The 17,749-nt window shown below is 39.9% G+C and overlaps 1 protein-coding gene across 2 annotated transcripts in view; it reads right to left on the bottom strand.

Annotated features, from left to right (window-relative positions):
• Positions 1-14,624, bottom strand: part of SLC2A2 (solute carrier family 2 member 2) — a 28,722-nt gene extending 14,098 nt beyond the window's left edge. The window contains exons 1-3 of one of the 2 annotated variants that reach the window (XM_082625035.1): positions 14,539-14,624; positions 8,301-8,393; positions 3,957-4,213 (exon numbers count right to left, since the gene is read on the bottom strand). In XM_082625035.1, the coding sequence (XP_082481161.1) occupies positions 3,957-4,213; positions 8,301-8,393; positions 14,539-14,553 (365 nt within the window). In that variant the 5' untranslated portion in view covers positions 14,554-14,624. Of the gene's footprint in view, positions 1-3,956; positions 4,214-6,993; positions 7,739-8,300; positions 8,394-14,538 lie in introns of those variants that run through there. The other variant, XM_082625036.1, reaches the window with a different exon arrangement.
• Positions 14,625-17,749: the final 3,125 nt, after the last annotated feature.

Below are 17,749 nucleotides of genomic sequence, written 5' to 3'. Positions count from 1 at the left end.
ATAGCTGAGCTTTTTCTAAGCAAGTATCTTAAACACCAAACAAATTTTTTTTTCTGGAAAATAAAACTATATAATCTCAGACTGCAATGATTGCCCAAAAAACCATGTGATAGGCTGGATAATACCCCACAAGAATCTACATCCTAATCTTCAGACGCTGGGAATATGTTACTTTATATGGCAAAGGGATTTTGCAGATTGATTAAATTAAGGATTCTGAATTGAAGAGATTATCCAGTCGGGCCCAATGATGTAATCACGACTATCCTTATACTAGGAAGGCAGAAGAGAAGGTGATGTGATGAAAGAAATAAAGCTTGCAGTGATGTGCTCTGAAGATGGAGGAAGGGACCACAAGCCAAGGAACAGAAGTGGCCACCAGAAGCTGGGAAAGGGAAAGGAAATGGACTCTTCCTCAGAGCCTCCAGAAAGAATGAGCCCTGCTGACACTGTGACTTCAGCCAAGTGAAACCGAATTTGGGTCTCCAAAACTGTAAGAAAACAAATTTGTGTTGTTTTAAGCCATTGAGTTTGTAGTAATTCATTAGAGCAGTAACGGCAAGCTAGTATATGCAAGTTATCAACTACCCAAAGACAGGTAAATAGAGTGCTTTAGAGCTGACCAGCTTCAGAACTGCATAGTAGAAAAAGACAGGGGTGTTTCTATGTGAAGTGCTTTTTCTCTGCACAAGGACAGAGGGCAGGCAAATTCAATAATTTACCCTAGGAAACTGTTACTAGCTAGCTAATAGTATATTCCATTAGGCAGGGAAAAGATAAAAAGTCGTAAAAGAGATAGATAGCCTGAAAGTATTTTTGAAGCCAGATTGCTCTAAAGTCCCTCTTCCTTACCACCGGTGGATGCTGGAGCACTCTATACACCTTAAAGGATTTTAACTTCTGCTCAGACGTGAGAAATGGCCAAGAATAAATAATCTAAAAATACACGAAATGGTTGAATCAGGGAGAAAGAAATATATGTCTAAGTATATTTCTTTAAATCTTGCTCTAAATACTTCTGTAGGCATAGGCTTCTTCATCATCATCATCTACATTTGCTGCCTGCTCACTTTGTGCCAAGCAGTGTACTAAACCTTTTATATTCATTTTAAATTAATCCTTACAATAATGCCACGAGGGAGGTATTTTTTTCCCCACATTGCAGATAGAGGGAAACGTCTTAGAGAACTGAGGTAACTTGCTCATTTTCACATAGCTATTAAGTGACAGAGCTGGGATTTGATCTGTGTGAAACCAAAGGTTAATGCTTTATTTTGGTGAGTTCCATTTTTGATACAAAAGAAAGAACATATTCAAAGGCAAGCTGTGTACACCTTCCTTCACTCATGGTAGTGTGGATTGCCCAGATCATGGTCTCCCCCACCTTACCCTGGTACTTAAATTTTAAGTAAAATTTGACTTTGAGAACCCAAATCTATAAAATAGTGGCTATAGACATCTATTGACTATTAATACAATTACAAGGAAAGATGTTTTTTAAAGCAGTAACGGAAAAGCACACTTTTATTTACTTTTAACTAGTAGAGCAATGACCCTGGCAACAAGGATCATTATATTATTTCTCAGTGAATCTCCCTAGAAAAATAGGTTTGTGAGAGAGACTGAACTATTTTGTCTTAATTTTGAAGTTAAAATTATTAGTTTTAGGGCTATTTTCAAGGAGGATCATTTTTCTACTGAGAGTTGGAGGAAGTCTCACTTTTAGTTCACAATAAATAATTTGATAAATGGTCATTTGACATTGTTTTGGGGTATGACCATTGTTGATGCTAAATCCTAAGACCTTTTTTTTTTTTTTTTTTTGGCTGCGCTTCGTCTTAGTTGCAGCAAGCAGGATCTTCATTGTGGCATGTTTTAGTTGCGGCATGTGGGATCTGTAGTTGAGGCATTTGGGCTCTTAGCTGTGGCATGCATGTGGGATCTAGTTCCCCGATCAGGGATTAAACCTGGACCCTCTGCTTTGGCAGCACAGAGTCTTACCCACTGGACCACCAGGGATGCCCCTAAATCCTAAGACTTGAGAAGACAAGCATCCTGATTCCATCACCAGGACACTAATTAAATGTTTTAAAGTAAGTCACTGGATTGTTAGAATCTCTTCTCTAGATGAGGGACAAGGGCTTAAATTTTTTCTTCAGTGATGAGAAGAAGTATAAAACGTCAATAGCTGCTAAAAGAATCGGTCTATCCATATTTAAAAATTTAACTTTGCTTTGCTTAATTTTATTTATTTTAGACATAATTAATCTAGAAAAATTTCCAACTACTGCTTAAACCAACTTGGTGCAAATTGAAATGATTTTTAAATTTTTAAAATAATTAAAGCCAGTTAATAACCTGCATAATTTATGGCTACTGATTTAAAGATCAGCTAAACACCAGTAAGTTGATAAAAATTTGAAGAACTGACCATTTTCTTTTATGGTAGAGGAAGTCCCTCTCAAATAAGAGTAAGAATAAAACTTGCATTACCATGCTACCCATTACTTAAGAGAAATTCTTAAAGTCTTATTGTATAAAAGCTCCAGTACAAGAGGAAGAACTTAGCAGAATTTAATAACCAGAGAGGGAAAACTATAATTTAAAGTAGGAATTTTAGGACTTCCCTGGTGGTCCAGTGGTTAAGACTCTGCACTTCCACTGCAGGGGGTGCGGGTTCGATCCCTGGTCAGGGAACTAAGATTCCTACATGCCATGTGGCGTGGCCAAGAAAAAAAAAAGTAGGGATTTTAATAATTAAATGAGGGACTTCTCTGGTGGTCCAGTGGTAAAGAATCCGCCTTCCAATACAGGGGACGCGGGTTCGATCCCTGGTCGGGAAACTAAGATCCCACGTGCTGCAGGGCAACTAAGCCCACACGCCACAACTACTGAGCTCGCGCGCCTCAACGAGAGAGAGAAAACCAGCACACCACAACTAGAGAGAAACCTGAGCAGACTGCGTGCCATAACAAAAAAGATCCTACATGCCTCAACAAAGATCCTGTGTGCTGCAACTAAGACCCAACACAGCCAAAAAAAAAGGAAAAGAAATAAATACAATAAATAAATATTTTAAAAAATAGTTAAATGAATTGTAATCCAGTATTACTAAGATAGTTGCCTATATCATTTAGAACTTTAAAGGTTTTGCATTTTCTAACTTTTCCATATTTGCATGTTTTTATCATGAGAAAAATGTGATAAAAGATGGATGCAAAGAGCAGAAAATAAATTTAAAGAAATAACCGTTTTATTTTCTGTTTTACTTCCTCTCTATGGGGGTGGGGGGATCCAAGAGCTTTAGTACATCACATGACTAAATGAAATTTGAGTGTAAAGGAGTTCCACTGATGTTTTTAATCCAAAACACATAATAGAAACCAAAGTAGAGAAATGGAGACAACACTTGCTTCAGCCCCTTGTTGGGGCTTTGAGATAAAAGGAGCAGCAGCTAGAAACCCCACTCCAAGTATATTGGGCAACTGGGAGCTGGGGATATTGACTGGACCTTAGGACCTGACTGATCCAAATGTCAAACTCTAATCTGAAAATGAAAACCTGGATGTCTGAGAAATGGAGCAATTTGATGAAGCCAACAATCGACTCCCAGGTTAAAAATTCCATGCTTGACTCCCCACTGAGTTCCTGAGTAAACCACTTGTGCAGTGGTTTCTCAATATGTTTTACAAGTTACAAAGTCAGAGAATCAGAGTGATTATCTAGAAATACACACCAAACTCACTTCTGCTGTAAATGCCTCCACTATTAAGCCGATGGTTGCAACAGATTTCTCCATTATTTGGTGCAATACCAACCTAACTCATAGGGTCGTGAGTTGAAAAAACAACTCTGAAACTATTCCACAAAAGGAAAGATGATTTCTTTCTAAACAAATTATGACACCCAAAATGCTGACGTTTCTGTGTTTCTGCTTGTTTATGAAATTTGCCTACCTTCCAAGCTGGTCTCCAAGCAACCCACCAAAGAATGAGGCAATCATCCCACCAACTGGAAAACTGGACACAGACAGGGACCAGAGCATGGTGATGAGGCTAGCAGATGCCACAGGCTCTTCCTCAGCCCAAGGGGTTGGTGTTGGGTCCCCTAGGCTTGTGGGTAGTTCCTCTGTACTGTTGATAGCATAGCTGTTGATAGCTTTTCGGTCATCAAGCGGAACACCCAAAACATGTCTATAATGGGTTATTATTACCTAAGGAGATAAAATAAAGAAAAATAGCTCCAATATTCCAAACATTCTGTATATTTTTTGTTTGTTTTTCCTTTAAAATATTTGTTAGGTGTTTAAACAGGATTATCTCAATTATGTGTGTTATGCACATACTAACGCATATAGTTGTTTCAGTTGACCATATCCTATAAAACAGAGGTCACAGATTCCAGTGCCAACAGGAACCAGGCATGAACAAACAAGTGAAGGAGGCAAGAAGGATCTTGATGACTAGAGGACTGAAATACTGTCTGTAATTTTGAGAATGTAATAGTGAGTTGGCAGAATTTATTTGTCCCATCTGAAGGAGGAAGTTGCAATGTGAGACTAGTGTTGCATGACCTTTAATTTTTTTTTAACATCTTTATTGGAGTATAATTGCTTTACAATGTTGTGTTAGTTTCTGCTGTGTAACAAAGTGAATCAGCTATATGCATACGTATATCCCCATATCCCCTCCCTCTTGCGCCTCCCTCCCACCCTCCCTATCCCACCCCTCTAGGTGGACACAAAGCACCGAGCTGATCTCCCTGTGCTATGAGGCTGCTTCCCACTAGCTATCTATTTTACATTTGGTAGTGAATATATGTCCATGCCACTCTCTTACTTCGTCCCAGCTTACCTTTCTCCCTGTCCACGTCCTCAAGTCCATTCTCTACGTCTGAGTCTTTATTCTTGTCCTGCCCCTAGATTCATCAGAACCTTTTTTTTTTTTTTAGATTCCATATATATGTGTTAGCATATGGTATTTATTTTTCTCTTTCTGACTTACTTCACTCTGTATGACAGACTCTAGGTCCATCCACCTTACTACAAATAACTCAATTTTGTTTCTTTTTATGGCTGAGTAATATTCCATTGTATATATGTGCCACATCTTCTCTATCCATTTATCTGTTGATGGACACTTAGGTTGCTTCCATGACCTGGCTATCGTAAATATAGCTGCAATGAACATTGTGGTACATGTATCCTCTTGAATTATGGTTTTCTCAGGGTATATGCCTAGTAGTGGTATTTCTGGGTCATATGGTAGTTCTACCTTTAGTTTTTTAAGGAACCTCCATACTGTTCTCCATAGTGGCTGTATCAATTTACATTTCCACCAACAGTGCAAGAGGGTTCCCTTTTCTCCACACCCTCTCCAGCATTTATTGTTTGTAGATATTTTGATGATGGCCATTCTGACCGGTGTGAGGTGATACCTCACTGTAGTTTTGATTTGCATTTCTCTAATGATTAGTGATGTTGAGCATCCTTTCATGTATTTGTTGGCAATCCGTATATCTTCTTTGGAGAAATGTCTATTATGACCTTTAATTTTTAACGAGAAGCCAGAAATCTGGAATTTTATGTAAAATTCTTCAAGTTTTAAAGGTTGGCAACTATCCAAATTGAAAATATCCTGCAGGTTGAAAAGATATATTTTGACTCCACTGTTACCCCTGCATAGCAGGATTTAAATTGGCTTCTGTAAATATTTTCATAGAAACATAAAAGTAGGTATAAGAATAAAGATTGGGAAAGATAAGGCCAAAAATAAAGTTGGTATACAAATTCAAACACTAGGTGCTGTATCCTTGCTTAAGGTGAGCTCTAAATTTATTAATAAGCTTCCTAGCAGTCAGTGAAAAGAGAGGAAACCATTCATATATACTGGTGAATTCTGAAGATCAAAAACAACTCAGTAGTACCTGAGAAGGTATTGAGACCTGAAGGAAGTTTCTTGTATGGGTCCTCACAGAGTTCAGTATGTAACAGAATAAACAATGTTCAAAACTAGATTTCACAGTGCCATATTTTATAACGTGTTTCAGTAGAGGTAAAGATCAAACAAAAGTATCATCGAGTAAAGGCACATGCTTCAGGCTCTCTTCCTTCTGTGTCATTCCTCTTGATGATTTGGTCACTATTCAGCAGCAGTGAGCTGGGAGGACCTCTGACAAGGACCTGGAATGCAGCTGCCCTAGGTTGCCAGTCCTGGGCAAAGTGCTATGTGGTAAAATCAGCTGATGAGGGAGAGAATGATATCCTCTTACAATAAAAGAAGTCTGATCCAGACATTTACCTCATGGAAGGTCACTCTATATGGATAATATACACAGAAGAAAGGCTGAAAGGAAATAGCCCAAATGTTCTCAGCAGTTTGCTCTACATGAATAATCATGAATTTTTTTCTTCTAAAACTTTCTGCAACAGGCATGCATAGTTTTCATACTCGTAAAAAAAGTGTGACTTTAAAATACCCTAAAATAATTCCAAATGTCATTCTGCTCATAAAAACAAATGGGCCTGAATGACTCTTCTTACATAATAGTGTTTAAGCAGCTCTTTCCATACAGAAGGAAGGGGTTATAGAGAGGACACTAAGCCAGATGCCGGTGGGGGATCTCTGTGTTTAGGTCTGGCTCTAGGACTTGGATTGGAGGAGGGGAAACCTTAGATTAATTTTCCCTCCAAGACTGAAGAGGATGCTTTAAATAAGGATTTGAAAAGTTCTCCCACAAGAAGAGAAAAGGTTCTACCAATTCCAAATTTCAAGAATCCTGTTAAATTAGCATGTGTTGTCATCACCCACAGGAAAAATAATATGGCCCCCAGAGTTATTCCCTAAGTCTCTCAGCCTTGGCAAGGGCTGCCACACTCATGATGATATGTGGTACCTAACCAGGGCACATCTTTTAGTTCAAGGAGCAACGCTTTTCAGCAGATGGACTGTGGCAAGTACACATTTCACACGTTCAAACCCTGTAGTCTCTTACATTTTCCTTGGAGTCCAGTGTCATAAGAGAAGCAGCTGAAATATGATGGATTCATAGAAGGCCCCGAACAAATGCTTGTACCATCACCTTATGCCACCCCTTCCCTTAGCTTCTCTTCTCTCTCTCTCTGTCTCTTTCTCTCTCTCGTCTTCATTCACTAAACGCTTTATTGTTTACATCAATCATTGTGCTTGGCACTGGTGCTAGGAAGAAGAATAAGACATCAATCCCACCCTAAACGACCTGACTGTCTGATTCAGAGCAGAGGGAACGAAGTCCTGGTTTCCCCACTTACGGGCTGTGGGATCTGAGAAAAATGATATCCTTCTCCTGTCTATTCACTGGAAACCAGAGTAGGGATGCACAAGGTAAATGACAAAAGTGATAGAAATTATTCAATATTTTTAAAAAATACCCATTCAAATAGTCAACATGGAGAAAACCCAAACTTTGTTGGCCTTCTTGACTATTATTTAAAAGTTTTGTATTATTTTACTTTGGATCACCTATGGGAGACGGGTAGGGGGAAGGACTAGAATCTTGTTAGTGTTAGGGCTCCTAAGTGTTTTTTGTTTGCTTGTTTGTCTTTTTTTTTTTCTTGTGATGAGAACTCAGGATTTACTGTCTCAAAAACTTTCATATATAACACACAGCAGTGTTAATTACATTTGTCATGTTGTACCTTACATCCCTAGTACTTATTTATCCTATACCTGGAAGTTTGTACATTTGACCTCCTTCATCCAATTCCATCCCCTCCCCTGCCTACCCCCACCCCCGCAAGGTTCCAAAATGTTTTAATCTGGACAAGAAATGGGCATAATAATGTTGTTGGGCGAGTCAAATGGGAGAGAGCATATCTTAGTGCCTGACGCACAGTGAGCTGGTGCTCAATACATGTTTGTGCACTGAAACAACCCTATCCTTCCATTGTTTCCTCTTATTCCCTGGCATTTCCACCTGTGCGTCTGGGAGCTCTGAATGTATGCTTCACTCAGCTCTTAAGTTTTTTTAAAAAAAATCCTTAGGCACGTGGTATTCTAGCTGGAGTTTTCTGTGAGCTCAGCGAATAGCTGAATCAGAGATCAAGGATTATTTATTACTCTTTCATTTTCTGTGAGGGTTTTAAAGTGAGGAGTCAAGGCCAAGTTATCAGCCTTGGAACCACGTGTGTGGAACCTGACAGAAGACCAGGATTATCCCGTGTTCCCCGCGTGGACACACCTTATCTCTCTGGATGCGGAGCAGATACCTTTCTGTCACTGATAGAAATTGCCAAAAAGAGAACTTGTGCATGTTTCACTTGCCTGTTGAGGTGCATTGATCACGCCAATGTCATATCCAAACTGGAAGGAACCCAGCACGGCAGTGAAGACAGAAAAAACCAAGGTCCTGGTGACCTGTGGGGAATGAAACACAGGGCTGGGAAACACCAGGCAATTCCAGTTACCATCGTCCCATCACTCTGCAGCTTGGACTTCTGACAGGCTCCACTGGCTGGTTCTTGCCCCTTGATACTCATTCACTGTGTGCCCTATGCTCCTGGCAGGGCTCATTCATATGGGACTGTGGGCACCTTTCATTTCCCCTACACTGCTAAAGCAGCAAAAATCTGGGACAGCTTCGTCCAGGGGAGGAACCAGACATCCTTTTCCACATATATATGTGTATATATTCTTTTAAGCTTCAAAATCAGGACTGTGAACTAGAATTGCTGCTGACTAAAGGACACTGCCAAGATAAAAACAGTTTTAAAATAAAATTTTAAAAATCATTGAAAAGTCAAATAAGACACCAGTAACAAAGAGATAGGGAGCTCTCCTGGACATTGCCATGATACAGAAACACCTCAAAACTCATCTAAGAGGCATCACAATCCACATCAACATCTAGGTAAAATACTTTTCAGGATCTGCAACTTGTTGAACCTAGAGTTGTGAATTAAGGGATATTATTTTCTCCCGAACTTCATGCAGCTACAAAAAACTGTAGGAAGTGGCAGGGCATCCACCCCTTTCAACTTATAATTACATGTCTAACCATCTTAGAGAAATCATACCATGCATACAGAGTCACATATAAGGATATTTGATGCAGCATTTTTGTGCATGTTATAGCAAGAATTGTGGGAAGAACCTAAATGTCTTTCAGTGGAATGGCCAAATAGATTCAAATACATCATGATACATACAACACATTATGCAGCAGTTAGAATAATGTGATTGTTATACACTGACTTTTTAAGTGACAAAGGAAATTGTGAAATCTCATTATTTTTTAAAAAAGACTTAAACCTAAGTGTTATTAGATTTGTGTGTGTTTTATGTAACTCAGAATATTTTCTTGAAGAAGAAATAACAAAAGGATGACCTTTGAGGAGGAATGTGAGATTGGAGAGGTGGGGTAAAAGAGTATTTTTCTTTTATTTATATTATTATACATTTTGTAAGGAAAATATTTCATGTATAATTATGTAATTTGAAATTTTAAAGTAAATGACATGAGATACAGTAGGAATTTTGTTGAATGAATTAATGAGTCATATCAACACAGCGTTTAGTTCCCACTCTGATACTTAGTGGGTATGTGACCCAAACCACTTTCCCTATATAATCTTCAGTTTTTCTCTAAATTGGCAAATCATTGTAAATTCCCCTACTTCAGCATGAAGAATAGCTAATTAACCAGACCTCCTTATTCCCCAATTAAGCTGGAGATCAGAAATTTCACAGTGTCATCATCAACAAAGTATTATCACAGTACCACCCTGAGAGCCCTTGAAGTTACTGTCTAGTGGTCCTAAAACCAGACTTTACTTGAAGAGCTTATTACATGTGTAGCTTCCTGGGGCTCACCTCAGACCTACTAGTGGATTGGAATCTCTGGGGTGAGGATTGGGAATCTGTATGTTCCCTCTCTTTCTACCAATTCAGAATTAACTGCAGGTGGCCCCTATATAGACTTTCCCTCCCAGTAACTTTGTTCCCTGAAAGACAAGACATAAAAGCTGACCCAAATTGTATGCTAATATGATATATATATATCTCCAAAGAACCATATAATATCATATAATTATGAAGCATATATATAATATCTTATATATCATAGAATTATATAATGCACATTTGTATTTATTAGATAGAAATCATATATACATATATAGTTATTTATTAATAATCAATAGTAAAATAATTATAAATAAAATATATGTAAAAAGTGCACATGTGTGAGTGCTTGCACACACAAATACACACACACAGTATGGTTATGGTGTGTGGGATTACCAGAGACTTTGAATTATCCTCTAAAATGGAACTGGAGACATCTAAAACACAATGGCTCATGCAGCCAAAGCTAAAATGAGGTTCCATTCACTTGGCTGGTGATTTCTCCTTAAATCCTTTTTCCCTTTAAGCTGTTTCCAAGGACAGAGAATTTCATCCCGTTTACAGATAGCATCAGTAGTAATGAGGGGACCAAGAAGTGCCTTACACAGGCTTTAACCCCCTTCTTGATAATCTCCATTACTACAATCTGGACAATCTGATGTTAGGTGCAATGCAAACAGAGCTTCAATGCCTAGTACTGATTATTTTGCCTACTGCATGCCACTCACGGCTGTATGTGTATTGTGTCATTTACCTGTAATAGTTTTCTCTTGTTGCTATTACAAATAACCAAACAAAGCAGTGGCTTAAATAACACAAATTTATTATTTTACAGTTTTTGTAGATCAGAAGTCTGACACTAGTCTCATCGGACTAAAATTAAGATGTTGGCAAGCTGTGTTCCTTTCTGGGGGATGTAGGGGAAAATTTGGGTTGATGATAGAATTTAGTTCCTTGTGGTTGAAGGAGCAGGGTCTGTGCTAGCTCTAAAGCAAGGGCCATTCCCAGCTTTATAGCATTCCTTGATTAGTCATGCCCTTCCTCCATCTTCATAGCCAGAATCTCCCTATCTCAAGGTCCATAACGGTAATGGCATTTGTAAAGCCCTTTTTACTATGTGAGGTAACATATTCACAGGTTCTGGGGACAAGGTTGTGGACATCTTTTGAGGACCATTATTCTGCCAACCACACTCCTCATGAGAGTACCATTAGTATCCCTATTTTATAGATAACTAGACTAGTTAAAGCCTTACAGCCAGTAACTTGTATTGATAGAATAATGATTTGGGACTTCCCTGGTGGCGCAGTGGTTAAGAATCCGCCTGCCAATGCAGAGGACACGGGTTCAAGCCCTGGTCCAGGAATATACCACATGCCGCGGAGCAACTAAGCCTGGGCACCACAACTACTGAGCCTGCGCTCTAGAGCCCACGAGCCACAACTACTGAAGCCCGCATGCCACAACTACTGAAGCTCGTGCGCCTAGAGCCCGTGCTCTGCAACAAGAGAAGCCACCACGATGTGAAGCCCACACACTGCAACGAAGAGTAGTCCCCGCTCACCGCAACCAGAGAAAGCCCGTGTGCAGCAACAAAGACCCAATGCAAAAATAGTAAAATATAAAATGAATAAATAAATCTTAAAAAAAAGAGTAATGATTTGGATCCAAGATTTATGCTTTTAATTACTTGGTTATTTTGCATTTCTCATTGATCAGAAACAAACATTCACAAGTCAAACAGGTCTGAAACTCTAGGATCCTAATCTTTCTAAATTGAAAAAAAAAACTAAGAGTGCACATATTTATAGGATTTGCCAATTGTGATGCTGAAGCAAATCACCAAACACCGACCAGTTCCAAGTGCATTTTCCATTTTCCCACCACTCACCACACAAATCCCCTCCTTCCTCACACACCCATAAAAAGCTTTTGTGAGGGCTTCCCTGGTGGCGCAGTGGTTGAGAGTCCGCCTGTCGATGCAGGGGACACGGGTTTGTGCCCCGGTCCGGGAGGATCCCACATGCCGTGGAGTGGCTGGGCCCGTGAGCCATGGCCGCTGGGCCTGCGCATCCGGAGCCTGTGCTCCGCAACGGGAGAGGCCACAACAGTGAGAGGCACGCATACCGCAAAAAACAAACAAACAACAACAAAAAAAACAAATGTGGTGTTTATTTTGTGGCTTAGAAATCAGATGGAGTCTATTAGGAAAAACAAGTAGGTTTGGGAGTCAGAAAACCTGGAAGAGTCCCAGCTAGACCCTTAACATCCCCAAACCTCAGTTTCTTTACCCCGCAAATGGGTATAATAATAGTTAATGCATAGAATTGTTATAAAGGCTGAATAAGATACATACTATGGTCTTCCTATAAATAGTGAAAGGGCTAAAAAACAACTGATCTTTAATCACATCATTATCATCTCATTTATCACTCTTGCCAAACAACCACCTGTCAAATTTTTAGAAATCACCAATAATCTTCACAACAGTACTGCAAAGTGCATGAAATTATCCACATTTTACAGGTGAGGAAACCAGGGCTCAGAGATGAAGTGGTATGCCCAACACACATAGCTGATGAATAACAGATACTCTTGTATTGGAAACCAGAGCTCATCTTAAACTCCCACTGCAAAACAAAGAGGCAGATTTTCAGCATCTATTGGTTGAGTAGGTAGGGAGCACAGCTTGTACTCTTTCCTCTACAAAATACTATGTACACCAACCCAAAGGTGATCTTGCACCCAACTTTGGAACAGTCCAGGAGCTTCTCAAGCCATAGAATTTTCAAGCTGAAAGAGACCTTCGAGAGCAATGGATTCTAGGCTAATCTCTTCCTTTTTCAGTTGAAGAATCCGAGTCCAAGTCTTTTGAATTATACAGTGCATTACTGGGTATATCCAGAGTGAGAACCCAGGTCTCCTAACCCTCAGTCTCATGCTTAGTTCTCTTCTTTCAAAGTCTAGGTGGTTTTACAAAGCTATAACATTGTGCTTTACATCAGTTCTCATTCTTTCTGGGTTCCCTTTTTAGGCAATTCCTTAATTCTCAAGAGAAGTACTACAACACAATTTCTAAAGGCCCCTAAGGGAATTTAATGATAGTTCTATATGAAACTTGATTATAGGCTATGTGCCAGGCAGTGTGGTTAAGCACCCTTCTTTTTGCAATATCTACCAAGCTTCAGTTGTTTGAACACTACCTTCATAATTTTTGCCAAATCTACAGACCATCTGTATAGTTACTGACTTAATATTTGTCTTTATACTATTTTTAAAGTTTTAACTACTTTAGCTGTATCCTGGGCTGTTATAGGAAATCATGAAATCCTAGTAATTCCTTAAATACACATTATATAAATACATAACTATTGACATTAAAATGTTTGTCATCTGAGTTTCTCTAATATTATCTCATTTAATTACTCCCATACAGTAGAGAACTATTATAATTCCTGTATATCTCATACTATACCCTTATGTTATATCCCAATGTGTTCTTAATTTGTTGCAATAGAGAAAAGCACTCAAGAAAATCACACAGACTAGTCAGAAAACAGAGAAAATATCCTTAAAATCTCAATTAGTGGATAGGCCAGTTAAATAACTTAACCCCAGTATCACAGCAGGTAAGTAGTATCAGCACACTCCAAATCCTGGCCCCTGACTGCAAAGACTGTGCTCCTAGCCTTGTCACTTACTGATATGAAAGATGGCTCAGCAGAGTAAGTTACACCAGATCAGAACTTAGAGGTCCTACTCTAACATGCATTTACCCACTTGTATGATTGTGTGCAGGGGTGGGTGCATTTGGTTGGGGGATACTTAGAAGACAGCAACAGCACTATACCCTTTTTATTTTCAAGTTTTTATTTTGAAAAGTATATCTACAGAGAAGTTGAAAGAGTAGTGCAGTGAACACTCCATAACCTTCACCTGTGTTCACCAATGGTTAACCTTTACCAGATTTGTTTAACTCTCCGTGTGTGTGTGTGTGTGTGTGTGTGTGTGTTGTTTTGGCTGAATCATTTGAAAATAAGTAGCAGATACTTGTGTCACTTCACTCCTAAATACTTCAGCATGTACTCAGTAAGAACAAAGACATTCTCCTACATAATTACAATACCATTATCATATCCAAGAATGTAATAGTTATAAAATATTATCTAATATACCATTTTCAAAATTTCTCACTATCCCCATATTGTCCCTTAGAGCTATTTTCTTCTTCCTTCCACCATCTAAGATCACTTGTTGCATTTGGTCATCAGTTCTTCTTAGTCTCCTTTAATCTAAAACAGGCCTTCTACCCCTTGTTTTTCGAATATTGATATTTTTGAAGATTTCAGATCAGTTTCACGATTAGTTAGATTTGGGTTAATATGCCTTGTTTTGCACATTCCTTCCATAATATGGTTATGTAGTACCACTCGAGAAAACATTACACAGACTAGTCAGAAAAGAGAGCAAATATCCTTAAAGTCCCAATTACTGAATAAAAAATATGATTTTTTTAGCAGCCAAACTATCAATCGGCCAAGAGAAGTAGCTTTGATCTGTGATAGCTACACCCAACATCCCCCAAATCCTCAATATGCTCACTGACTTCAACAGATTTCCCTATTCATATCCTCAAATGGACATAATACGACTGTACCTTATCTTCTGTCATTTTGTGGGTTGGGGTCCTCCTCTTAATTCCCGGTCCTGTAGTGTGTGTGGCAGATACAGTGGCCAGTCCCTGACTGTCCTCCTCCAGCTTCCTGAGACTAGTTATACATTAGAGTAGGAGGAGCAAGGCAAAGAAGGCATGAGGCCAAGTCTAATCCTGGGCAGAGGGCGAATATTGATGGGAATCCAATCAATAAATGCTTTGCCTCTGTGACTTGTGGCTTCAATGCCTTTGTTCCACCAGGAAGGAAAATGGGAGCAGGTCCCTTAGGCATAAGTTAGAAACCAGAGGCGGTCATGCTTTAAGGCACGTTCTAAATGGGGAAGTAACCAGGGGCAGGTGAAAAAAGAAATCTTTGGGGTCTTTTGTCGAAAATGAGAGAAGCATGGCATGCCATGCCATATTGTGGGGAAAAGAAAGACAGGTGCGTGGGAGGCACATGCACTGCCCTGCAGAGAAAGAGTACTGTGATGCTTTGCGCTTCAGAGCTGGACTGCGTGGCCAGAGGCACGCAGTAGGCTTGAGTGGTTACCTGAATGCGTTTGGAGAGTCAGGAACTTGGGTTTGAATCTCACCATTTTACTGGTGTTGTGACCTTAAACAGGTGGCTCATTGTGACTTTTCTGTGCCTTAGTTTTTTCACCTGATAGAATGAAAATAACAGAATATACACTTTGTTTATTGGTTGGGTTAAATGTGGTAATATATGAAAGTGTTTAGCATGGTGAATAATAGGTGCTCAGCAAATGTTGGCTGCTCTTGTTTTTGCTGTTATAGTTACTGGTTCGGTGTATGTCAAGAGGCACCTGGAGGAGGCAGTAGTGGAGCTCTCAAATAAAGCTCCCGGGGCTTGGGCTTGTGCCCGGCTGCACATCCTCTACCATGTCCAGTCTGGGGGGGGGGCAGGTGACATCGAAATTGGTTGAGCTTGAACTGTGCCTGGCAAACCGTGTTACTGGTTCCACCGAGGCTCAGCTGGAACCAGTGTCCAGCAGGGAAGATGAAACGAACAGCCCCATAAATGAGGGGTGTTATGAAGAAACAGAATGAGGAGGTAAAGGAGGCTCAGATTTCATTTGTCTTTTATTTCCCCACTCTTTTCATTTGTATCACTTCTGCAAGGTAATGCAAGTGAGTATCATTCAATTCAAATCACAAACTCTTATTGAGCCCAGCACAGTCCCAGGCTCTGAGATGCATGATAGAAATACGACACTTTGGAGCTCATAATGCATAAGGAGAGAGAAACGTAGCCATAAACAGCAATACAGTAATTTCTTAGTGGAAAGGCATGAATGAATATTACTAACAAAGATAGTTAATCTTTATTGAGTTCTTGTTTAGTGCCAGGTGCCGCTCTCAGCGCTTTACATGGATTAACCCATTGAATCATAACATAAGGCACTCTCCCTTGCAGAGTCAAGCTTTGGGGAGCAGTTTTGAAATCAGAATTGAAAGACCCCAGGTAGCCACGCTGCCGTTAGTAAACAGCCGGCTCCTGGCTTTCTGCTCCAGTTTCAGCTGGTGATGCGCACGACCAATTGTCTGAGCGTATTTAATCAGGAGACGATTCCTTAGCAATCATTTTCCAGTGACAGGAAACTCTGCCAGAAAGTCTTTGTGCGGCTGTCAAAAATGATAGTTCCCTCTGTTTACCAACCTTTGTTTTTTGAATCTTCTCTTTAAGAGATGGCCTTGAGTGCTGCGTGGGGCCGGGGAGCCTTTAACTTCTCCTGCCGGGTCGGAGCTGCGCGCACAGCGCGCAAGGGAGCTGTTTTCTCCATTGGAAGCACGCCCTGCCACTCGCTTAACCGGGACGCTGGACCTTAAGCCACCTAGACCAGTTTCCACTGGTTTAGCCCAGACCTCTCCTGTTCTCTTACTCAGAAATAAGTAATCTCTGCACATTTTAGGGATGGCTGAAAGTTTATCTCTGGCTGTAGGGTGGAGGAATTGTTACAGTGATTGCATTGGGATTTAGCCTCCGGAGAACTGATAATGCATTTCGGCCTCTCAGGAGAGTTTGCCTTAGCGCCCACCCGAGGAGCTGCGGGTCCGATTGCATGAAGGCATCTTCGTGTTTCCCTGGCTGTGGGATAAAGTCAGGCTTTTCTCGCTTTGTTGTCCGGATGGGGGCCCCTCAATGAGGTGAGCCAGTGTCCAGAATCACCCAGAGATCCCCTCTGGGCTGCGTGAAACAGCTCTGTGTGGTTGTTTTTTTAGGGTTCACTTTGCAAACCCTTCAAGTAACATTCTGATGACTTATTTTTTCATTAAAAAAATTTTTTTAAACATCTTTATTGGAGTATAATTGCTTTACAATGGTGTGTTACTTTCTGTTGTATAACAAAGTGAATCAGCTATATGTATACATATATCCCCATATCTCCTCCCTCTTGCGTCTCCCTCCCACCCTCCCTATCCCACCCCTCTAGGCGGTCACAAAGCACCGAGCTGATCTCCCTGTGCTATGTGGCTGCTTCCCACTAGCTATCTATTTTACATTTGGTAGTGTGTATATGTCCATGCCACTCTCTCACTTCGTCCCAGCTTACCCTTCCCCCTTCGTGTCCTCAAGGCCATTCTCTATGTCTGCGTCTTTATAAAGTCCACTGATTTAAATATAAATCTCATCCAAACCCCTCAGAGAAATATTCAGCATAATGTTTAACCAAATGTCTGGGTACTGTGGCCCCAAGTTGAGACATCAAATTAATCATCACAGCATGCTACCTTTGAGGTTGGTATTTTTCACTCAGTATAACTCCTTCAAGATGCATCTAAGTTGCATGTATCAGTTGTTTGCTTTTATTGCTAGTATTGTTCCATGGAATGGATGTACCACAACCTGTTTAATCATTAACCTTTGAAGGACATCTCAGTCCTTTCCAGTTTTGGGTTATTACAAATAAAGCTGCCATAAATATTCATGTAAATAAAGGAAAACCTTTTTGTGTAGCCATTAAGTCTTCTTTTTCTGGAATAAATGTCCATGAGTGCAGTTGTTGAGTCATATGGTATTTGCACATTTAGTTTTTAAGCAACTGCCATTTTACATTCTTACCAGGAATGTATGAGTGATTTAGTTTTTCTGCACCCTCATCATTTGATGTTGTCATTATTTTTTACTTTAGCCATTCTGAAAGGTGTAGTGATATCTTACTGTGGCTTTATTTTACATTTCTTTAATGGTTAA

Source organism: Mesoplodon mirus (genome assembly GCF_964341445.2).
Source record: "Mesoplodon mirus genome assembly, chromosome: 6".
NCBI classification, from domain to species: domain Eukaryota; kingdom Metazoa; phylum Chordata; class Mammalia; order Artiodactyla; family Ziphiidae; genus Mesoplodon; species Mesoplodon mirus.
Note: the sequence above shows the minus strand (reverse complement) of the source record. Positions and strands in the feature narration are given on the sequence as shown.